Source organism: Heteronotia binoei, chromosome 4 (assembly GCF_032191835.1).
Source record: "Heteronotia binoei isolate CCM8104 ecotype False Entrance Well chromosome 4, APGP_CSIRO_Hbin_v1, whole genome shotgun sequence".
Lineage (NCBI taxonomy): Eukaryota > Metazoa > Chordata > Lepidosauria > Squamata > Gekkonidae > Heteronotia > Heteronotia binoei.
Window position 1 is genome coordinate 97,063,760 of NC_083226.1, and position 24,174 is coordinate 97,087,933.

General features: G+C 46.9%; 1 protein-coding gene across 2 annotated transcripts in view; it reads right to left on the reverse strand.

The window, feature by feature from the left end:
* Positions 1–13,992: 13,992 nt before the first annotated feature.
* TNFAIP8 (TNF alpha induced protein 8) overlaps positions 13,993–24,174 on the reverse strand; it is a 57,974-nt gene continuing 47,792 nt past the window's right edge. The window contains exon 2 of one of the 2 annotated variants that reach the window (XM_060235554.1): positions 13,993–14,904. In XM_060235554.1, coding sequence (XP_060091537.1) covers positions 14,339–14,904 — 566 coding nt within the window. In that variant the 3' untranslated portion in view covers positions 13,993–14,338. Of the gene's footprint in view, positions 14,942–24,174 lie in introns of both variants that reach the window. The other variant, XM_060235555.1, reaches the window with a different exon arrangement.

The following is a 24,174-nucleotide window of genomic DNA, read 5'->3' on the forward strand; positions in this document are numbered from 1 at the left end:
TATATTTAGATTTGCATAAAACTATATTTTAGTTAACTCAGTATTTTGTCATCTACTACAAAATAGCATGTGGCAACGGGTGAATATATGCATTATTAAGCAAACTCCATTATATTAATGGATGAATTTGCACCTGGAAGTTTAGTGACAGGAGGCTGAAGTTGGTCTCCTGTTCCTTATATGTTCTTCCTTGTTCTTTTACAGTAAATACAATGACAAACATTTACAATACTTTAAAAACTCTGCACTCCAAAATGAGCTTTGGACCTGCACAAATCATAGCAGCAGGCCCAGAGCTAGGATTTTTTTCATTGGGAGGCATTTAAATTTCTTAGGGGGCACTTAACCTGCCCACACACATAAACCAAGGCAAAGTCTGAGAAGGTCCTTTAGGTCTCCCCTCCCTCTCCGTAATAAGATTTATTCCAGCTTCAACTGGGGTGAGTTAGAGCTCCCTTCATTGGGCACATTGATGTGGACATCCCACATCAGCGGTGGGTATCTACACTGCAAAGTGAGCTCTGACTCATTCACCCCACAAGGAGAGCCTCTAGCCAGCCATGGGGTGCCATACAGGGTTGAGTTGGCATCCACACAAGCCCCTTGCCCTGCCTGAGCACCAAGGTTGGCCTGTGCTGTTTTCTAGTTTATTACTTTATATTTAGTAATAAGAATAAAGTAATATAAAGAGCCAGTTTGGTGTAGTGGTTAAGTGCGCGGACTCTTATCTGGGAGAACCAGGTTTGATTCCCCACTCCTCCACTTGCACCTGCTAGCATGGCCTTGGGTCAGCCATAGCTCTGGCAGAGGTTGTCCTTGAAAGGGCAGCTGCTGTCAGAGTCCTCTCAGCTCCACCCACCTCACAGGGTGTCTGTTGTGGGGGAGGAAGGTAAAGGAGATTGTGAGCCGCTCTGAGACTCTTCAGAGTGAAGGGCGGGATATAAATCCAATATCATCTTCTTCATCTTCTTCTAGTCTTAAGAGTAGTTTTTGCACTTACTGTTTCAAAATGGGGCATGTCAGGAGGAGAATTGTAGGTTAAGAATCTGGAAGTAGCTGTACCACAAAATAAACTTTGAATCACCCAGAATCATACCCTGGGGACTATAATCCTCAAGGGATATGCACTGGTGCCCAGTCCAAACATTGGTTCTGGTGTCAAGAGTCTGGGATAAGAACATAGAACATAAGAGAAGCCATGTTGGATCAGACCAATGGCCCATCCAGTCCAACACTCTGTGTCACACAGTGGCCAAAAAACCAGGCGCCATCAGGAGGTTCACCGGTGAGGTCAAGACACTAGAAGCCCTCCCGCTGTTGCCCCTTCCCCCAAGTACCAAGAATACAGAGCATCACTTGCCCCAGACAGAGAGTTCCATCAATATGCTATGGCTAATAGCCACTGATGGACCTCTGCTCCATATGTTTATCCAAATAAGAAGATGCTCTCAGGAAGCCTACATGACTATATTAGAAAGATGCCCTGACTCAGAAACTGGAGCAGTAGCATGACTTCTACACCTAAATGAGCTGTGGACCATTCCAGATCACATGTCTCCAGACTCTGGACACTTTCCCCTGCAAGAAGACATGCATTGGTACTCGATCCAGACTCTGGTTTTGGTACCATCCCCAGCTGTGTGATTCAGGATGATCTAAAGCTCATTTTGGGGTGCAGTGCATGCAGGTGCTCCAAATTCTTATTCAAGCATCTTTCCACTATAATAATAGATCTTTCTTGGGGGGGTGGGGGTGATACTAGATAGAAACTCTTGATGCTGGAACCAATGTTTAGACCAAGCACCAGTGTATGTCAGTCACATTGTAGGGGACAGTCTCCAGTGCCAGGATGAATGATTCAGAGTGGTCCAAAGCTTATTTGGGAGCTCTTATGGCACTGTGGAAACAATAGTACTGGCTATCCATTTGTTTTTGGGCATGCTGTGATGGACTGCTTCATACAAGCGGTTTTGAATCTGGATAGCGGAAAGATCTCATTCTCTCATACAAATTTGCCCACATATGGTCTCCAGAAGCCTTGTTCTGCATATCCCTACCCTCTGAAGACAGGGTGTTTACTGTTGCAGCACCACAGTTTGTCCAATGTCTTGGCATCCATGTTGCCGAGTTTTAAATGGCAGTCCTTTGATGGTTTTTAGTTCAGGTTTTTTTTAATCTGCAAATAATTTTGCAGCTGCCATTTTATGTGGATTTTGTTGTGTTATGAAAGTTTCTGAATCTGATTTCACTGTACCTTTAGAATGATGGTAACCACACCTTGAATTCTATATGTAGGTTTAAATAAATAAAAGCAGCATAGACTTTAAAGTAGGCTGCACATAATTAAAAGTTAGACAGGCTGCTTGCATCACTGATGTTTTAGACCCAGGGTACAGTGTCCTCTTCACCACATCTTTCTAGTGTGACACTGGATGTTAGATTTGCAAATGTGTTTAAGACAGTCAAACTGTGCAATGTAGTATCCACTGTTTTTAATGCAGAATTTAAACCTGCAGTGGATCATGACATTACAGTAGGTAGAGTCTATAGAAATAAAGAGGGAAGACAAGCATTCTGGTTGCTCAAGGAGGGCTGTTTATCCCTATTTTGTGGCAAACAGCCAAGAGAAATAGAAGTAATGCCCAATCCTTAATGTCTTGTTAGAGAGTGATGAGCAGTCAGACTTCTCAGAGACAGAGCTGCTTCAGAAGAGGAAACAGAAGAGAGCCAGGGCCATTAATAAGGAATAGGCAGGGGAGGCCACTGTCTATGGTGGCATATGGCCACAGGCGCACCCTGCAGAAGGAAGCCCACGGAGTGAGGGAACTGGCTCTGCCCTCAGCCAAGCAGGCTGCAGTACTGGAGAACCCTGTGAGGATGACGTGGAAGAGGCATTGGTGGGGCTGAGCAGGGAGGCCTTCTCATTGCCCATCCCTCTCCCTCTGCTGCCCTGGGCCACGGGAGCAGCCAGCCCTCCCTCAGTGGGACAGGGCAGGCCAAGTGAGAGTGCCTCTGAGTATGGGCAGAAAGAGGGGGTCGGCACTCCCCCCACCAGGCGGGCTCAGACAGACTCCCTTTCTCTTCCAGTGCAGTGCTGCCGGGCCTCTTTGTCTTGCTGCTGCTGAGCATTGTCTACAGCAGGGGTTCCTAAACCACTTTGAGCCTGTGGGGGTTGGTGGGAGGCTGCTAGCCTCACCTAGGGTGCCAAAAAGCTTGGCACCAGCCTTGCAAAGAGCATAAAGACCAACATTTTCCTAAAGTGATCCGTTTTCCCAAAGTGATCCATCGTGTCTATAAGCCTTGTGTAGTTTTAGGAAACTGTTGTGTATTAAAATATTATTTAATTAATGCAAGGATCTGATTTATCCTATACACACCAAAAAGCAGGGGAAATCACTCTGTTGTTACAAATATCTTAAGGAGAATGGTGATGCTGGTTGCTGTTCTTCCTATATGGCTTGATAGAACCATCTTCTATACTCATTGTGCAGAGTAAGAACATTATGAGATGCTCTACTCTGAAGTAAGCCATGTCTTACTCAATGGGATTTACTCCCAATAAAATGCCTTTGAATTTCAACAGTCTGCAATCCTAAAACATACCTTTTACTAAATGTGCAATCTTTGACTTCCCCAGATTGTCTGTGGTTTTTATTTTTGGCATTTTTTTTAGGTGGAAGCTAATATGGGTATCTTCAAGCACTATTTTTGTGATCATAACATTGGAGGATTAAAAATTAAATCCCAAGATTCATAGAGAAATGATAAATAAGCCACCAGAGTGAACACAACTCTGTAAAAACCTGTTATGTTCCCCACTAGAGGGAGTATCATACTACAAAATGTCTTTTGCATGAACAACCACTCCTTATGGACCTTGCCCAGGCATGTTACTAAAGCATCATCTATGCAACCTTCTCAACTTTTGCGTTAATTTTCAGAGGACCTATTTTATCACTGGAGGTTTTCAAACTCTGGAAGATCAAGCGGACACAAACACACAGATTCTCAAAACACTGAAACAAATACTTCTAAACCTGTTCCAGTGCAATATATCCAAGCCCAAGGAGAAAAGAATGGCAATAAATCTAGCATTTTTTGTTTATAGGGCCTATCAATATATGTCCACACAAGGAGAAAGTATAGCTATGGAAACTCAAGGAATAATCTAAATGTATAGGTTTCTTTTTGACTGTGTCAATTGTCTTAAGGTGGTAAATATCTGACTCAGAGACATTGCGTCCATTCTGTGTGTGAAAAAATGAACTCACTTGTCAGAATTAAAAGCTTCTGATGCAGCTGACTGCCCAGACCCTGGGAGGCCTAGTGAGACCAGAAACAAGTGCTGTAGAAAAGCCATAACCCATGCAGAAATATAAGCTGCAGACAAAAGGTATTACCTGCTGTGAGCAAATACATTGGGGCATGCATAAACAAATCCCTTGGCAATTTAGCTTATCACACACTTTAAATAGGCTGGGCTTCATTCAAGCAGGTCGGACTGGAAACAGATTTGGGTGTAACAAGCATCAGAAACTGCTGCATTATTTCAGCTAAAATGATAAGATATGCTTCTGTTTTTGTTTTTAATACAAGTTATCCACTACCAACTACAAAACAAAAAATAAGCACCCCTCCAATTGCCCCATGGCCCAGGAAATCACACTCTGGTTGAGGGAAGACTGTTTGGTGTTGGAACTCCTGAGGTTCAAAGATTGGATTTGGAATGACAGCACAGACAGGTACACACAGTGTGTGTTTGGCAAGAAAAAACAGTGCACTTGGTCAGTTTATGTCCCAGGGAGAAAATAATGAAAATATTTCAAAATATTGCACTGACATTTGACTTGTGTGATTAAGCAAGCACAAGATGTTTCAGTGCACATCAGTGATCACTATATTGATACTAGACATTGCTTGGGAAACAAAGAACCTATTCTGTCACTGCAACCTGAAAGCTTTGCAGCTTTGCGCCTAAAGCTAATCATGGCAAAAATAGCAGTTTCAGTACGTGCAGTAGTCTGTAATTAGGAATGGTTAATAACTGGCTAGCTATAGAAGAGAGGGAATGGCATCCATTTTCTGACATGTTAAAGAGAAAACTTCCATTATGGATAAAAACATGAACAAATTATCTAGCTGTAGTAGCTGTTCTAACTGTGAATCCTGATGTTTCCTGGATCATGTGTGTCTGCAGTACTACCTCAGGCTGGCACAACCTTGTATAAAAGAGGCAAGTGGTTAAACAGCTTTTTTGAGCCTCTCCAGGACATTAGTACAATTTGTTATGCATTTCCTGAAATGAATGAACTAGTAATATCACCTGAAGCAAGTCCATTGTCAAGTGTCCATACAGATAAACCATAATACTTATTTTATTGTTTGTTTAATTTTATTTGCTCCAGAAGTCTACAAACTCTAGAAAGTCAAAGATTTGCAGACACACGGGTTTGCCACCATCATGAGCTGAAAAGCTGTTTTCTGGATTTGATAGCAATCAAGTACTGTGATATTGTGTGATACTCTAGGGAGTTCTTAGAATGAAACTGGCAAATGCAGACATTGAGAAAGTAATTTACACTCCTTGAGTACAGGAGGGGTTTGCTCTATTTGGCAACTGGAAGCAAGCTTTGTATCTATAGCACATAAACATTTGGTTTTGCTGGTGGTGTTCCCAGCACAGCAGCATTGCACTATGGTATTATTTACTGTCTGGATTGGTCTCTGAGAAAAACGAACAAACAAAAATTAGTAAGGTGACCCCATGTGATAGATCAGCTGCATTTAGGGCTGCGGTATTCGGAATGATAAAGAGTTCTAACCGGACAAAATAGTGGAATGGGACAACCATGTGTTAAGAATCGACAAAATAGGTCACATGTGGTTTGAATAAATTATTCTGTAGAACTTAGTTCCTTTGCTACAACAGCTAGTAGCATCAAATTTAAAACAAAAAACCAAAAGATTCACCAAAGAGTTAGGAACTTTAAACTTACTGTGAAGGTTCCTTCTATTTGAGGTAGGATATCCTGATATCCTTGAAGGCAGGATATTAGGTCATTTTTCCTTCCTGCCCCTAAGCAGAGGAGTACCTCCTTCTTCAATTATGAGACTTGCATAGCTTTCCACAGAAAACCATAAAGTGTGCCATTGTCCGTTGCTGCCAACAGGACTTAACCTATGGGTTGAGGCCAAAGGCCAAGCCCATTTCAGAGAGGAAACAACATTTAGTGATGACAGTAGCCGCATAAAAAATATTTAAGACAATTGAAAAAAGAGGGCAAAGCAGTCCACAAAACAATCAATTTTCCCTGTATCAGGGTCAGTCCAGAATGTCCTCTCTCATTTGAGAACAGGGCCTCTTGATTTTTGGGATGTTACAAAGTTTCCTCCAAGATGGGAGGGCAGCCTGCTGCCTTGGTTCTTCTCACACCACATGATGAAAGACATGGCTTTCAAAGGCTGCATCAGATGCTGTATGAGTCCATTTTAGAATGGCATATGAAAACAGAAGTAGCTGCCCAGGTGGCTGGTCTACAGATCTCCAAAACTGATGCATTGGATTGAAAGATGGACATAGTGGCAGCACTCCTGGTTGAACGTGCTGTGATTCCTCCCAGAGGTTTAAGCCTTTGAGAAGAGTAACCCTAAATAATGCACTCTTTCAGCCACCTGCTGAGAGATGCTTTAGACATCTTTCTGCTCTTGGCTACTGGATGGTAAGCTACAAATAGAGCATCCAATATGTAAAGCTCTTCACACATTGATGGTATACCAGTTCTTCTCCTTGGGGTGTGATGAACTGGGACAGAAGGTATACCTCCTGAGACCTGTTCAACTCAGAATTCACTTTTGGGATGAATGAAAGATCCAGATGGAGAACCACCATGTCCTTCTGGAAAATGCAGAAGCCTTTAGCTATAGAGCTCCCAATTCGGAGACACGTCTGGCAGAGGTGATGACTGTAAGAAATAGCACCATAAGTGTGGCATAAGAGAAGAATGCTTTTAATTGGAGACAAAACTGAGACCAGAGCTGCTACCTACCTACCTACCTACCTACAGAGCATGTTAGAAAAAATAGAAATAAAATTTAAAAAAAAGCTCTAAACCTCGATCAAATCCATCTTGAAGGAAAGAAAGGATGGTAAGGTCATCCATCTCAGTCAGGGTTTTGTACTTTCTTCAGTACAATCAGACAAAGACCTTGCAAGTGCAGTCTTTCTGTTTATGGCTGTTTATAGCCAGCAGTCTTCACTATCTCCTCAGAGAATCCTAGATCTCGCATCACTTGCTGCCCAATCTCTAAGTGGCCAGATGCAACCATGCTAGTTCCAGCTAATATATTGGACCCTGGGGCATACTTACTGGAAGTATCCAGGAAGGTTGGAGCAATAGAGCAATCAGATCTGAGAACCAGGCCCTCCGAAGTTAATGAGGAGCCAGGAAGATCATTTCCACTATCTCCTTGAGTTTGTTCAGAACTCTGGAGATAATTGGAATCAGAGAGAAGGTATATGGTAGACCAGCTGACTGGCCAGTTGGAGAGTAGCACATCTGTCTTTTCTGCTTGTGGAGAGACATAATGGGAAAAGTAGTGGGTGGTCTTCATTTCATTGAAGAAATTATGAGAGGAGAGGAGAAGAGATCTATAAAGGGCTGACCAAATCAACGAGTCAGTTGTTTGAATAGCACCCAGGACAGGGATCCAAGCAAGTCCAGCTGAGTCAATTGACCTTGGGAGCACCTATGATGGGAACACCTATGATGTACTCCACTCAGAGAGATGCTAGGTGTCTTTCTGACCACTTCACAGATCAAGGACACTTCCTGGCAATTGACATGAGTCTTGGCTGTGATGTCATGAAGGTGCTGAGATGCTTTCAGGAAGAATATTAATGCCAGGAAAATCGTCCTGAGTTTCAGGAAATTGATGCTCATGGTCTGCTCCAGTACCACGTTTCTTGGATCTGATCTAGAAAGAAGCGGGCTCCCCAGCCCAAGAAGGTTGATCTGTTATATCCAGTAAGTCCATCTCTGGATGGATTTCTTTGCCTGTGATCAGATATGAAGAGAGTCCACCAATGAAAAGAATCCTTGACTATAGATTGATTCTCAGTCTCAAGTAGTACTTGAGGGCTTTTGGTGAGGAGGTAAAAACTACTAGTCCCTGGAGTGCACTCAAGCCCATAGGACTGTGATAAATGGTTGCAATTATAGAGTCCCAGAGTTGGGTCAGAAATATTAGGTCTACTGATCTTGAAGCATTGTCCAAATTTGCTGCACTTTTTAGCTTTGCCACTTCTTTCTGAGGAAGAGCATTGTGAGGACTGAGTTCACAATAGCTTCTGAGTTACCACCTGTCAATTGATGCTTTTTGATGAAGAAGCTATGTGATGAGAGATGCTGGACAGTGAACTGCATGTCCTGGGACACCTTCTCTGCTAAAAGGTACCTGATGAGGTCATCGAAGCAGGCATACATATGGATACCTTGGGATCTGAGGCTTACTACAAGGGCAACCATCACTTTTGTGAACACCCTCAGGGGCAATGATAATCCAAAGGACAGGTAGTGATCCCTTCCCAAAGCAACATGGAGATACTTTTTTTTGGGGGGGGGGGGGATGGGGATATGTAAGTAGGTCTCTTTGGGATTTATGAATATCATGAAGTCCCTTGCTGTAATTGCCTCCACAATTGATTTTAGTGTCTCATTTTTTAAAAAATGTATAAAACAAATTTGTTGAGGAATCAAAAGTGGCATTAACCATGCAGGCTGTGGCTGTTTTTAGTCTAGAGAGGTAGCCAGTCAGCTATCTTGATAAATCAGGAGTTTCCGCACAGGAGTTTGTGAAGCCACATGATGGAGGCACTAGCCATGAGGGAGGCAGCAGCTGAAACTCTAATGGCATAGGCCATTGTTTCATAAGTTCTGCATAAGGCTGCCTTGCTTTTTTATCAGTGGAATATTTTAAGGAGCTGTCCCCCTCTTTAGGTAAAGTCATACCTGAGGCCCATCTGGCCACCTGGACATCTACCACTGGAATTTTGAGATGAGAGACCTTCGGAGGAAAATAGGATATCTTTTTGGCATGGCTAATATGCAAGCATTAACCTAAAGGTTCAGTCCATTCTTCCTTGACTCCTTTAGTGAAAAAATGAGGAAAAGGAAAGTGAGAGCCCACCACCACGGCCTCTTCTTCCTCCTTTTCACACTTTGGATCTCTCTTGGGGGGCGGAAAGTTGCAGAATATTTAGAGGCCTGTAGAGTAATGGTGTCAATTCATCATGAGAAAACAATCTGTGAGGCTGTGATTACTGAAGAGGCTCATCCTTAAAAACATAAGAGAAGCCATGTTGGATCAGGCCAGTGGCCCATCCAGTCCAACACCCTGTGTCACACAGTGGCCAATATATGTATGTGTGTGTATATGGACCTCTGCTCCATATTTTTATCCAATCCCTTCTTAAAGCTGGCTATGCTTGTAGCTGCCACCACCTCCTGTGGCAGTAAATTCCACATGTTAATCACCCTTTGGGTGAAGTACTTCCTTTTATCCGTTTTAACCTGACTGCTCAGCAATTTCATCGAATGCACACGAGTTCTTGTATTGTGAGAAAGGGAGAAAAGTATTTCTTTCTCTACTTTCTCCATCCCATGCATAATCTTGTAAACCTCTATATTGTCACCCCGCAGTCGACATTTCTCCAAGCTAATTCCTAATTCTCCAAGTATTCCAAATGAGACAGCACCATTGATTTATACAGGGGCATTATGATACTGGCTGATTTGTTTTCAATTCCCTTCCTAATAATTCCCAGCATGGCGTTGGCCTTTTTTATTGCAATCACACACTGTCTTGACATTTTCAGTGAGTTATCTACCATGACCCCAAGATCTCTCCTTGGTCAGTCTCTGTCAGTTCACAACCCATCATGCCCCAATATGCATTACTTTGCACTTGGCTACACTGAACCTCATCTGCCACGACGCCCACTCACCTAGCCTCAACAGTTCCCTTTGGAGTGCCTCACAATCCTCTCTGGTTCTCACCACCCTGAACAATTTAGTGTCATCTGCAAACTTGGCAACTTCACTGCTTACTCCCAACTCCAGATCATTAATGAACAAGTTAAAGAGCATGGGACTGAGTACTGAGCCCTGCGGCACCCCACTGCTTACCGTCCTCCACTGTGAAGACTGCCCATTTATATTCACTCTCTGCTTCCTATTAATTAACCAGTTTTTGATCCACAAGAGGACTTGTCCTATTACTCCATGACTCTCAAGCTTACTAAGGAGCCTTTGATGAAGAACTTTATCAAAAGCTTTCTGGAAGTCAAAGTAAACAACATCTATTGGGTCCCCTTTAGCCACATGTTTGTTCACCCCTTCAAAGAACTGTAACAGGTTAGTGAGGCAAGATCTTCCCTTACAGAACTCATGCTGAGTCTTCCTCAATAACTTGTGTTCATCAATGTGCCTACTCATTCTGTCCTTGATAATGCTTTCTACCAACTTTCCCGGTATTGAAGTCAGACTGACTGGCCTGTAATTTCCCAGATCTCCTCTAGAACCCTTTCTAAAGATGGGGGTGACATTTGCTACCTTCCAATCCTCAGGAACGGAGGCAGATTTCAATGAAAGATTACATATATGGTCAAGAGATCCCTTCCCTCCCTATCCTTCCGATATAACATATCCAGGAATCACCGTGTCCCACTGATTCGCCTCATTCCACCAAGTTTCTGAAATTCCCACAATGTCTATGTTTTTCCCCAACACTAAACATTCCAACTCACCAATTTTACTTCAAACACTTCTAGCATTTGTATACAAACATCTATAATTTCCCAGGCAAGTTAGGCCCGCAACCTTCCTCCTGCTGCCTCGAGACTTTGGCAGACAGTCCATACTGTTTGTCACCATCTCAGTGGACAACTCTGATCCATTACCCGGCAGAAAAGTAACAGCTAATCCTTCATCTCTTTGAGATGAGTCCTCCCGAACCAGAGACATTTCATCTCCTGTCAGCTTTCCCCCAAGATTTAGTTTAAAAACTGCTCTGCCACCTTTTTGTTTTTAAGCGCCAGCAGCTTGGTTCCATCTGGAGACAAGTGGAGACTGTCTCTTTTGTACAGCTCCCGCTTGTTCCAGAAAGCATCCAAGTGCCTAACAAACTTAAACCCTTCTGCCCTACACCATCGTCTCATCCACACTTTGAGACTTCTAATTTGTGCCTGCACATGGAACAGGTAGCACTTCTGAGAAGGCTACCTTGGAGGTCCTGGTCTTAAGTCTCCTGCCTAGCAGCCTAAATTTTTCCTCCAGGACTTCACAACTGCATTTCCCCACATTGTTGGTGCCAACATGCACCTCGACCACTGGCTCCTTCCCAGCACTATCAGCCTATCTTCAACACGCGTAATGTCTGCTACCTTCACACCAGGCAGGCAAGTCACCATATGGTCAGTATGCGGTTTTGCCACCCAGCTGTCTACATGCCTAAAGATCGAATCACCAACTACCAAGACAAGCCCCCCCCCCTGCTCAGGGATGGTTCCTTGGCGCGAAAGGATACCCGCTCACCAACTGAAGAAGAGGTCCCTTCTGAGGGTGCATTCCCCTTATCCTCAGCACAGTGCCCTCTTCCCTCTCGAACCTCATGCTCCCTGGCAGCAACAGGGCTGCCATGTTCAGAGTGGGGCTAATCTAATATATCCCTGAGAGTCTTCTCTGAGTGCCTAACTGACTGTCTCTGCTTCTCCAGGTCAGTCACCTTGGCCTCAAGGGTACGAACTTGTTGCCTGAGCACCAGGTGCTCCTTGCATCGAGCACACACCCAAGACTTCTGTCCTGTGGGCAGATAGTCATACATGTGACACTCAGTGCAAAACACTGGAAAGCCCCCACCCTCCTGCTGGCATTCTACCTTCATGATAGCTTTTTAAAAATATACAGTCCCCTTTTCAATCTTGTTTGTTTATGTGGCTCTCCTTCTGGAGGGTCTACTTACCTTATTGGGAACAAAGGAAAATAGGGATCTTGGTTCCTGGTCCTTACACAGTCCCCAGGCCAAGAGCCCTTTAGCTCTTGCCCTTCGGCTCGCGCCAAAGGCTCATGTCTCTGGCAAAAGGTGCAGCTTAATAATGCAAAGAGGGTGGGGCCTCAGTCTGCCCCAGGAACACAGCCACTCCTAATCAATCAGCAACAATCACCTTCAGCCCACTCAAACCAAACAAACGGCAGTTCCCCAGCAACCACAAACTCAGAAATTCTCAGCAACCCCCCCAGCTGTTTAAAAAGCCATACCTCACCCTTATAGCACTTCTTATCTGCTCTCTCTCAGAACTCTCCGAAATGTGCTCAGCCTCTGGCAAGGCGCAGCTTAATCAAAGCAGTTTTGAGTTGCTCAAAGTATACAAGTTTTACATTTAATCATATTCCATTGTGTGCTCTTTTTTGTAGCAAAAACTCCTTTGCATATTATGCTTCACATCCCTGATATAGCCAATCCTCCAAGAGCCTACTTTTAGTACTGGGCCTACTGTAAGCTGCACATAAATTGATCTTGGCCTACTGTAAGTTGGACATAAAATGATCTGGTTTCAAAAGCTGTTTTTTTGCTTTTGCACTATACATTTATCGTAGGCTATACACATGGATTTCTGTTTTTACAGATATTGGCCAGAATTTTACTTAGCATTTGTTTCAGATACTTAACAGTTTCTAAGAACACATTACCAGCTACCCTTTTTCATGAGGACTTTCATTTTTTATCACATCACTCCAGAGATTCACAGAGTGATCAAATATACACGCAGATAACTCTTGTGTTGGCTCTGGGCAATGTACAAAGGAGGTATAATACCATAAAACAAATGTACAGAACATTTAAATTCAGTATAACAAGGTTGATAAAAAGTAAAGAAACCAAATTTTAAAAAGTTTAAGGTGGCACCTTGTAAGTTTTCCATCCCAAGTACCTGGCCACTTTCTGAGCAGGGGGAGAGTGAGCACAAATCAGAAATTACAGGAAGGGGAAAGGAGAGAGTACACCAAATCTGAGGCAGTTCCTTGGGTATTTCTTCTCTGAATGTTAGATGTTCTCTAAAGGCTTGAATGACTTATCTTTCATTGAACTGAAATCTTGAAATCTCTGAAAGATGTTCCAGAACTCCATTCTGGCATATTCCCCCAGAAAAAAGCCCTGGCTGCAGCTAATTAAAAACAGCGATAATTCAGAACCAATCAAACCCATCTAAGGCTGCCAGTTGCCTGCCTATGGCAGACAATCTTCTGCTCCCCTTCTGCTATTGGGCAATTGAGTGGTGGAGGGCAGCAACATCACAAAATCGGCAGCATTACTTCCAGTTGCTGTCTCAATGACACTTTAGGAATTTCCCCAATCTCCATGATCTTGACCATACAGATTAAGAAAGTTCCTAAAGCATCACTGGCACAGTGACATCACCTCCAGAACTGACATTGCTGTATTAGAAGTGCTGTCTCTCCTTATGCACTTTCCCCCAAAAGCTCCGAAATGTATGCCAATTACTTGATAACGCAGAACTATTGTACTACAGATTAATAAATTGAATGTTTAGATGAAAGTCACACAAGGAAGCCCAGTTTCATTGCATCATGCAAAAGCATGTACAGGGTTAGTGTGGAAGCACTTCTGGTAAAACAGCACCCTTACACATTAGACTCATTGCAGGATCTTGAAGAACTAACACCACTAGCATAGAAATTATGCATATGCAACCACACAGAAATATTCATTTGCACCAATGTGCTTCAAGTTTGGCAGCAACCTGCAGATTTCAGAAGTGATTGGGTTGTCCGCGACTATCCTATATGTGAATCAGCCCTAAGAAAACAATGTGATCTAAGTCCAGCATATATGAATTGAAATTAATTAAGAGTTTCTGTAAATGTAAATCCAGTTATGTGCCATTGTCATAAATCTTATATATAAAAACACTGATTTTTGATAGGTTATAAATATTTGTCTATATGAAGAAATATGCATTTGGATTTTCTAGCCATACAATATTCTTGCCTATTTTACAAAGGCCAATTTCATTTGAGCAGTCCTATTACACACCTTTATATCCCACATTTTAAAGCAAAGCCCTGCAAAAAGCATAACTAGAAGCAGTGATGGGTCCACTGGTAAGACATTTTATACCATTTTGTTTGATATTTGAAACATTTGCTTCATACCACTATCCACATTACTTTTTCCCTACACCTCCCTCCTTCCTTCATGAAAACAATGAGACATAAGTCATCCTCGGTCTTTGAACATATGATCAGTCTGTTGCAGTTAATTATATATTTCCATCATCTAGCATTTTGTTGACACCATCACAAAGCTTCTGCAAATGAGACTTGTAGGGTCCAAACGGATTGTACAATGCAGCCAGAAATTCACAATCTGAGAAGTGATCAAAGACATTGTTGACACGTCCATGTGATTTAGCAGTGAGGTGACGCTGAATGATTTGATGAAGAAGATCTCTGCAGTCATTCAACAGTTTTGACAAAAAAATTCTGTCAAAGGTATAATCCACTTGATGGAAGCTAACCACAGTTTTAGCCAGCTGGTGAACCTTCTTCTTAAACTTCTCCATAAGAATGATTTCTTCTTGATTGAACTGGTTATTTCTGTAAAGAATTGATAATTTGATAACAGTTTTGATGAGGTTTTTAATTATTTTCTCTGCCTCCTTCTTGTTTTGTGTGTATTCCTTCGTCACTCTGTAGAGTTCATCCAACACATCACTGCTAGTGTCATCTATCAGAGCTGTTGCTATTGATTTGGATGCCATTTTGCCAAGAATCTTCTTCTGGGCCTGAATGGCCAAACCTTTAGAATTGAAGACATCTGTTGCCACTGAAAGAAAGAATTATTAGCAATGTTAGTTCAACCACTATGATGTAAATCAAAACAATTTCAATGACAAAGAAAAATACATTTTAAATAGCCTATTGACTACAATAACCTGCAATATTTCAAAAAGAAGTTAATTCATTGTTGTAGCCATTAAAATTGTTGGTAGCAATTAACCAGACACTTTATATTAAACACGTGAACTATTTTTCTTTGGGACTTTATTAGGGATCTATATTTCTTTATTGTTTCTTGTTGGTATAAATCATTAGTCATTTGTCACTATAACCTTTTGGTTGTGTTATTGATTATCCACCTGGAGATTGGCAACCCCATCTCCGCAAAGGCAAAAGAGTTTTTAGCAGTACTGCCCAGAGACACCAGCAGTTGCTAACACTCTCTAGATAAGAGGACTCTGATAGCAGTGATTCAGAGGGTGGGGGAAAGTATTTTCCCCTTCCACATCCCAACTCCCTGTTGCAGGTTCTGCTATGAATACAACCCTCCACGGTCCCTCTGAGCCCAGTACCAGAAAGCAGCTGTGCCTCCCACCTTCTCCAATCCTAAGGCCACAATTTGGAAACAGTTCTGCACCTCCCTGTGTGGCAGACTGCCAGGTGTGCCACAACCATGCCTGGAGGAGTGCAAACTCACCCCAGCACTTGTCCTCTGTAGGCAACTCCAACCATACAGTTTTCTGATTACTTTGTCTTCCAGCTCTTCTTGAAACCCTACAATCTTGTTTCTGCCCTCTTCACTTCTGTGAAACCAATCTAACAGCTGATTGCCTCAAGTGCCAAATCTATCCTCATTCTCTTTGATCCTTTTGATGTTTTCATACGTGTAATCACTCCCTCCTGCTCAACTTTATTCAAACGTTAGGTTTTTGTGACTTGCCGGTTCTTTTTCTTCAAATTATTTGTTTAGTATTTCCTCAAGGGATGTTTTTCCTTGGTTTTTCCCTCTCTCTACTAGCATCCTTCATGGATCTGTCCTTGGCTTGCTTTTTGTCATGCCTGCCCCTGCTGACTCAGAGCAGGTGCCTGCTTCTGACCCCGCCCCTGCTGTGCAGATGCCTTCAGCAACAGAGGACGTAAGTCCTGAAGGAGCCAGCCAGCAGCAGGGGCCACCTGAAACCAATCTGGCCACACCAGGTACTAGCTCATCTCCCCCAGACTCACCAACACCTGGGGCCCGCCTGCGCGAGAGGAGACGCCTAGAATTCAGGAACAGGCGTAGAGAGGCGCGCATGCGGGCTAGAAGAGATCTGAGCCCGGAGTTCTAACGAGCCAATTAGCCAGCAGTATATCTGGGATCCTGGCCTCAGGCCAAACTGTGCTGGCAACAAGCGAACACCCTTGGATGTGTCTGCGTCTCGCACCCCTTGCTTCGGAAAGAACCTGTGCATTCCTGACCCGGCCTGACTCATAGACTGGTATTCTGGACTCTGGCTTTGCTTATCGGACTGGCTTAGGTATCGTTTGATCTCGGCTTTGCTTCCCGGCTTCTGACTCTCGGCTCTGTTTCCCGGCTTCTGACTTTCGGCTCGGCTCCCCGGCTTCTGACTCTCGGCTTCCCTGACCAAGCTTCCGTCTCACCCTCCAGCCTGCCTGTTTACGTTATCAATCAACTGGACTGTTTTACGACCACTCCCTGTGCTTCGCCTGAGCTGTCTGCGAGAGGTCCTGGCTCGTTGCCAGGACGATAGCAGCCGCAGCTTCGTGTCAGAGACTCGGGCCGTGACAGCTTGCCAGCACCCAAAACTCACCAGGCACGCTCATGACGGACCAAGCGGCAGGAGGCATGGACCCCTTGCCGGGGCTCCTAGACCAGGTGCAGCAATTAACCCAAGCGGTGATTACTCTGCAGCAGCAGACTGCGTCCAATGCCGTGGCCTTGGCTGCCGCCGCTGCTCCCCGCTCTCGCTGCCCGGTGAGCATTCCTGAGAAATTCGCAGGAAACTTGGAAGAGTTCCCTGCCTTCCTCGCCCAGTGTGAACTATACATGGAGATAAGGCAGGGCGACTTCCCTACAGACAAAACAAAAGTCTGTTTTATCCTGAGCCTGCTTAAAGGGCCAGCGGCCAAGTGGGCCACTCCTCTGCTGCTAGAGCCCTCGCCGCTGCTAGCAGACTACACACGGTTCAAGGCACACTTCCAGGCCGCCTATGCCAACCCTGTGCGTGCTGAGACAGCTAATCGCAAGATACGGGCTCTGCACCAAGGCCAGAACTCTGTGTCTCAGTATACCACAGAGTTCCAGCTGCTGGCTCAAGACCTGGCCTGGAATGAAGCTGCCTTGGTGGACCAGTACACTGAAGGCCTCTCCGATGCCGTCCTGGACGAACTGGCACGCACCGACCGCCCAGCCGCCCTCCAGGACCTGATCCTGCTGTGTCTACGCATTGATGGGCGACTGCAAGGTCGGCGCCAGAGGCAGAAGAGGGGCACTACTCCAACAAGGTCCCCCCCGGCGGCTCCCGTTCCAGGTACCCCAGCTTTACCGCCGGCTGTAGAACCCATGCAGCTGGGCGGCGCCCGCCCTCGCCTGACCCCTGAGGAGAAGAACCGACGGCGCACCCACAACCTGTGCCTGTATTGTGGAGGGGACGGGCATTTTGCAAGCTCCTGCCCGGCCAAATCAAAGCGCACCCCGAGCTCCGCTGCCTCGGTAAAAGGCCAGCCCCAGGTCTAGCCGGATCTCCTGGCCTGGGGCACTCCTTGAGGTCCTCTAGCTCCGTCCATCCACCACCCACCCCGTTCCTGGTCCCGATCCGCCTGCAGCTTCCCGACGACCGGTGGATCTTCGTCCATGCCATGTTGGACTCAGGGGCTGCCTGCTGCTACATGGACAGCCACTTTGCCAAGGAGCATGGCGTCCCCGTTCGGGAAAAGGGAACTCCTACACTGGTCGAGGCAGTGGATGGTCGTCTGCTGCGCTCGGGGCCGGTCCGCCACGAAACTCTACCACTCGTTTTGTGGGTCCAACAGCGCCAAGGGAAGCAGACCTTCGATTTGGCCCGCATGCCACGCTTCCCTGTTATCTTGGGCCTGTCCTGGCTGCAAGCCCACAACCCCCATGTGGACTGGGTGCAACGTGAACTGAGCTTTTCGAGTACCCTCGCACCCTGTTCCCCGCTACCACCCGACTCGACTCAGGTGCCGCCTGTCAACCAACCCGGTTCCCCACGCACCACCAGCCTCCTGGGGGCCGCCACCACACTCCCAACTCCCTACCAGGAGTTCGCGGACGTCTTCAATGAGAAGGAAGCAGACCAGCTTCCCCCACATCGGCCCTACGATTGCGCCATCGACCTGGTGCCCGGCGCTCCGCTACCCGCAGGCCGCCTGTACCCCATGGCAGACCCGGAACTGGCTGCCCTCCGGGAGTACTTGGACAAGAACTTGGCCCGAGGGTTCATTAGACCCTCCACCTCGCCCCTGTCTTCACCTGTCCTGTTCGTTAAGAAGAAGACCGGGGACCTGCGACTCTGCAACGACTACCGGGCCCTCAATAAGATTACCATTCGGAACCGCTACCCGCTCCCACTGATCCCTGAGCTCCTCGACCGCGTCAAAGGGGCCACGATCTACACCAAGCTCGACCTTCGCGGGGCCTACAACTTGGTTCGTATCAAAGCCGGGGATGAGTGGAAGACCGCTTTTGGCACCAGGTATGGCCAATACGAACATCTGGTCATGCCCTTTGGGCTCACCAATGCCCCCGCCGTCTTCCAACATTTTATGAATGACGTTTTCCGTGACCTGCTAGACCGGTTCCTGATCATTTATTTAGATGACATTTTGGTCTACTCTGCATCCGAACAGGAGCACATCCACCACGTCCGCCAGGTGCTACAGCGACTCCGAGCCAATCACCTGTATGCCAAGCTGGAGAAATGTGCTTTCCACCTCCAGTCCGTTGAGTTCCTGGGGCACATCATTTCCCCCCAGGGAACCCAGATGGATCCGCGAAAGGTCGACGCCATCCTTCAATGGCAGGCCCCTCGAAGTCGGAAGGACATCCAGCGCCTCCTGGGCTTCGCCAATTATTACAGGCAATTCATCGCGGGCTACGCCGACCTCACCAAGCCCTTGACCAGACTCCTCCGACCGAAGGAGCCCTTTCAGTGGACCCCCGAAGCCGACCGGGCCTTCCGCCAGCTCAAGCAGAGTTTTTCCTCCAGTCCCCTTCTGCGGTAGCCTGACCCGAGCTTGCCCTTCATGGTGGAAGCAGACGCCTCCAATGTGGCCCTCGGAGCCGTGCTCTCCCAGCGGGACGAGCCTAGCCAGCCATGGCAGCCCTGCGCCTACTACTCCCGGCAGCTCTCGGCTGCCGAACGCAATTACACCATTTGGGAGAGAGAGCTCCTGGCTATCAAGGTGGCCTTTGAGGTCTGGCGCCACCACCTTGAGGGGGCCAGGCATCCGGTCCAAGTCTTCACCGACCATCGTAACCTGGAACATTTGCAGACCACCCGCCGGCTGAACCAGCGGCAGATCCGGTGGTCCCTGTTCTTCTCACGATTTGACTTTACCATCACCTACGTCCCGCACTCCCAGAACCAGAGAGCCGACGCTCTGTCCCGCCGGCCGGACTATAACACCTCTAGTGCCACCGAAGCCCCCAGGGCTAGTATTCTGCCACCCTCGGTCTTTGCCGCCACTCTGACCGCACCCGCCCTGGTGGCCGAGATACAGGCCAGCCAAGACACCGACCCGTGGGCGCAGAAACACCGGCAGGAACCGCAGCAAGACCCTGCCGGAGAACTATCCACCCGGGATGGGCTGCTCTACCATCGGGAGCAGTTGTACGTCCCTCCCGGGCCTCTCCGATCCCGCATCCTCCGGCTGGCCCACGATGCCCCCCCGGCTGGGCACTTCGGGCAGCACAAGACCGCCCATCTGTTGACCCGGGACTTCTGGTGGCCTCGCGTCCGAGCGGACGTTAGTCGCTACGTGGCTTCTTGCGAGGTCTGCCGCCGAGCCAAGAACGTACCGGCCAAGCCCTCCGGTCTCCTGCAACCCCTGCCGACTCCCGCCGGTCCCTGGGACGTGGTGTCCATGGACTTTATCGTAGACCTGCCACGATCCCAGGGCCACACCTGCATTTTCGTTGTGGTGGACCTGTTCACCAAAATGGCCCACTTCGTCCCCTGTGCCAGAGTACCATCCGGGCCGGAGACTGCCCAGCTGTACCTAAACCACGTCTTCCGCCTGCACGGGTTACCCACGCAGGTCATCTCGGATCGGGGCCCACAATTCACATCCCGCTTTTGGCAGGCCTTCCAGCACGGTTTGGGGACAGAACTACACCTGTCTTCCGCCTACCATCCCCAGACCGACGGGCAGACCGAGCGGACCAACGCCACCTTGGAGCAGTACTTGCGCTGCTATACCAGCTATCAGCAAGACAACTGGGCCACTCTGCTACCCCTGGCAGAGTTCGCGTATAACAACGCGGTCCACAGCTCTACGCGGACCACGCCGTTTGCCGCCAACTATGGACTGCACCCCCGATTCTTCCCTCCGCTCGGCCCCTCCGCCAACGTTCCCGCAGCCACCGACCGACTTGAGGAACTCCACGCGCTCCACGCCCTCCTGCGCACTCAGCTCCAGCGCGCCAAGGACGCTTACAAACTGGCCGCGGACCGACATCGCCAGGACGGAGCCCCCCTCAAGGTCGGAGATTCTGTCTGGCTCTCGACCCGGTACCTCCGGACCCCTGGCCGGTCCTCCAAGCTAACCGATCGGTTCATCGGGCCCTTCCCCATAGAGGCGCAAGTCAACCCCGTGGCATTCCGCCTACGCCTTCCGGCCCACCTCCGGATACACCCCGTATTCCACCGCTCCCTCCTCCAACCAGCGGCAGCGCCGGACCCAAACCGGGACGTTCCACCACCGCCTCCGCCACCGGTGCTGGTGGACGATGAGGAAGAGTTTGAAGTCCACCAGATCCTAGACTCCCGGCTGCACCGAGGTCAACTCCAGTACCTGGTGGACTGGGAAGGCTACCCTCCCGAGGATCGCTCCTGGGAACCGGCTGCCCACCTGCATACCCCTGACCTGCTCCGGCAGTTTCATGAGGCCTACCCAGATAAGCCAGGCGGCTTGGATGAGGGGGGGCCTGAGGGGGGGGATAGTGTCATGCCTGCCCCTGCTGACTCAGAGCAGGTGCCTGCTTCTGACCCCGCCCCTGCTGTGCAGATGCCTTCAGCAACAGAGGACGTAAGTCCTGAAGGAGCCAGCCAGCAGCAGGGGCCACCTGAAACCAATCTGGCCACACCAGGTACTAGCTCATCTCCCCCAGACTCACCAACACCTGGGGCCCGCCTGCGCGAGAGGAGACGCCTAGAATTCAGGAACAGGCGTAGAGAGGCGCGCATGCGGGCTAGAAGAGATCTGAGCCCGGAGTTCTAACGAGCCAATTAGCCAGCAGTATATCTGGGATCCTGGCCTCAGGCCAAACTGTGCTGGCAACAAGCGAACACCCTTGGATGTGTCTGCGTCTCGCACCCCTTGCTTCGGAAAGAACCTGTGCATTCCTGACCCGGCCTGACTCATAGACTGGTATTCTGGACTCTGGCTTTGCTTATCGGACTGGCTTAGGTATCGTTTGATCTCGGCTTTGCTTCCCGGCTTCTGACTCTCGGCTCTGTTTCCCGGCTTCTGACTTTCGGCTCGGCTCCCCGGCTTCTGACTCTCGGCTTCCCTGACCAAGCTTCCGTCTCACCCTCCAGCCTGCCTGTTTACGTTATCAATCAACTGGACTGTTTTACGACCACTCCCTGTGCTTCGCCTGAGCTGTCTGCGAGAGATCCTGGCTCGTTGCCAGGACGATAGCAGCCGCAGCTTCGTGTCAGAGACTCGGGCCGTGACACTTTTGCTCTGTTTCTACACACTAATTCCAGATGACCGCATGAATCTTATGATTATGACCTTATGAATATTATGAATCCATTATGACAAAGGCAGTAAACTCTGTGCCTCTGCCCCTATATTTCCTCCTTCTATCCAGTTCCACACCTCTAGCTGCTTGCCTGATATTTAGGTCTAGATTTGTCATGCCAGCTCATGTCAATATGTCCAAGAACAAACTTTTCATCACTTCTGAACATCTCCATATTCACTGACTGCCTCAACAGTCATAAGCCCTTCACTCTCCACTACTTTTAAAGAAATACAGCCCCCTGGAAAATTTCCATACTCATGCTGTTTGTATTTCACCTTGACAACATTCTCTCTGGTCTTTTGTTGTAACAGCTTAGTGCCTTCATCCATACCTAGCAGTTGGCCACCAAACTCATTAACTACTTTTACAGTTCTTACAATGTAACCTCACTCCTTAAATCTAGGGTTGCCAGTCCCCAGCTGGGGCCAGGGGATCCCCTGGTTTGGAAGGCCTCTCCCCCAGGGTTATCAGAAAGCAGTGGGAGATGGAGATGAAATGTCCACTGAGCACTCCATTGTATCCTATGGAGACCAGTGTCCATAGGGTATAAAAGAGAATCGACCCATGGGTATCTATTGCTCTGGGGGGGTGCTGTTTTTTGAGGTAAAGGCACAAAGTTTTCAGTATATCATCTGGTGCCTTTTTCTCAAAAAACTCTCCAAGTTTCAAAAAGATTAGATCAGGGGTCCAATTCTATGAGCCCCGAATGCAGTGCCCCCATCCTCCATTATTTCCAATGAAGGGAAGGCATTTAAAAGGAGCATGGTCCCTTTAAATGTGATGGCCAGAACTCCCTTCGGAGTTCAATCATACTTGTCACAACCCTGCTCCTGGCTCCACTCCCAACCCCCCCCAGATACTTCCTGAGTCAGACCTGGCAACCCTACTTAAATCACAATACTGACACCATGTATATTTCAAAATCTAGCAGATTTTATTTTATTCATGTAATTTATAATCCACCTTTGTCACATGGACCCAAGGTGGATTACACCTAGTAAGTCAATACAATCAACAACATGGAATATTCAATAACTAACGTATTAAGATACTTGAAGATTAGAACCACCAGAAAGTACAGCTCTGCTTTACCTTCACAGCTATACATGACTTGCCCACACCCATCATTTCATTCTCATATCCTGATAAATCTTTACTATAGATATAATTTTTTTGACATTTTGAAGAGTTAACAGTCGGCTTCACCCTCCCCCCCTTGTCAACCGTTTGAGAAAACAGCGAAATATATACAAGACATACTTCCTTATCAAATCTAAACTATAAATATTACTTGAACAAAGCTGCTTTGTTCAACTGCTTCAGACCAACACGGCTTCCCTCTTGCATATTAGGCCACGCCCCCCTGATGTAGCCAATCTTCCAAGAGTTTAGAGGGCTCTTAGTACAGGGCCTACTGTATGCTCCAGGAGGATTGGCTACATCAGGAGAGCGTGGCCTAATATGCAGAGGAGCTCCTGCTAGAAAAAGAGCCCTACTATTAGGCATGCTAATGAAATTTAAAAAAACAGAAATGTTTTGTTCAAATAAAACTGGAAACACAGCCACTACTAGACATAGACCATTTTAAACTGCTGTGGTCACGCTAAATACACATATATGCCATTGGAGAAGTAGGAAAAAAGAGAAGTGAAAACAATTAGAAATTAGTAGTGAATAAAAGAAAGCTTATTTAGATTTGGAAAAAATCTTGATATAGCCACAGTATTAAAAAGTATCAGCAAGAGACTTGGACATGGAATTAAATTTAACATGCCACTGAAGACATTGATTTCAAGAGCATATTATCATTCCGGACATAGTAGTTAATATTATATATGGACAACATTGGATGACATGCGCTGCAATTATCTACTACTTCAGATTTCTTTACATAAAAATCTTTGTATTACATAGTACTTAGAAAGCATATTGAGTAAACCCTTGTATTTTCAAAAAAGCTCAAAGAGAAAACATTTTTTTTCAATGTTCCTATTTTTTAAACTTTTCAAAAGGGAAAAGCTGTGTTCCCTTGGGTTGCCGGCCTCCAAATGAATATAACCAGAACAAAACCATAAAAAAATTATCAAAGATTTCAGGTTTTCACGGCTGGTAACATCATTAGGGTTTGTAGAATCTTTCAGGATCAAGTGCCGTGTTCTACTGGAGAAAGTTTTCCTTCCAGACGTTTCGTTCTCAGCTGCGGAGAACATCCTCAGTGGCGTTGCAGCCGGAGCAGGCGCTCACACCTTCTTGGCTGCTGTGCATTGAGTGGGGCCAGGGCTGCTGGAGAGCTGCTATTTCTAGGCTGGAGGGGGTGTGATG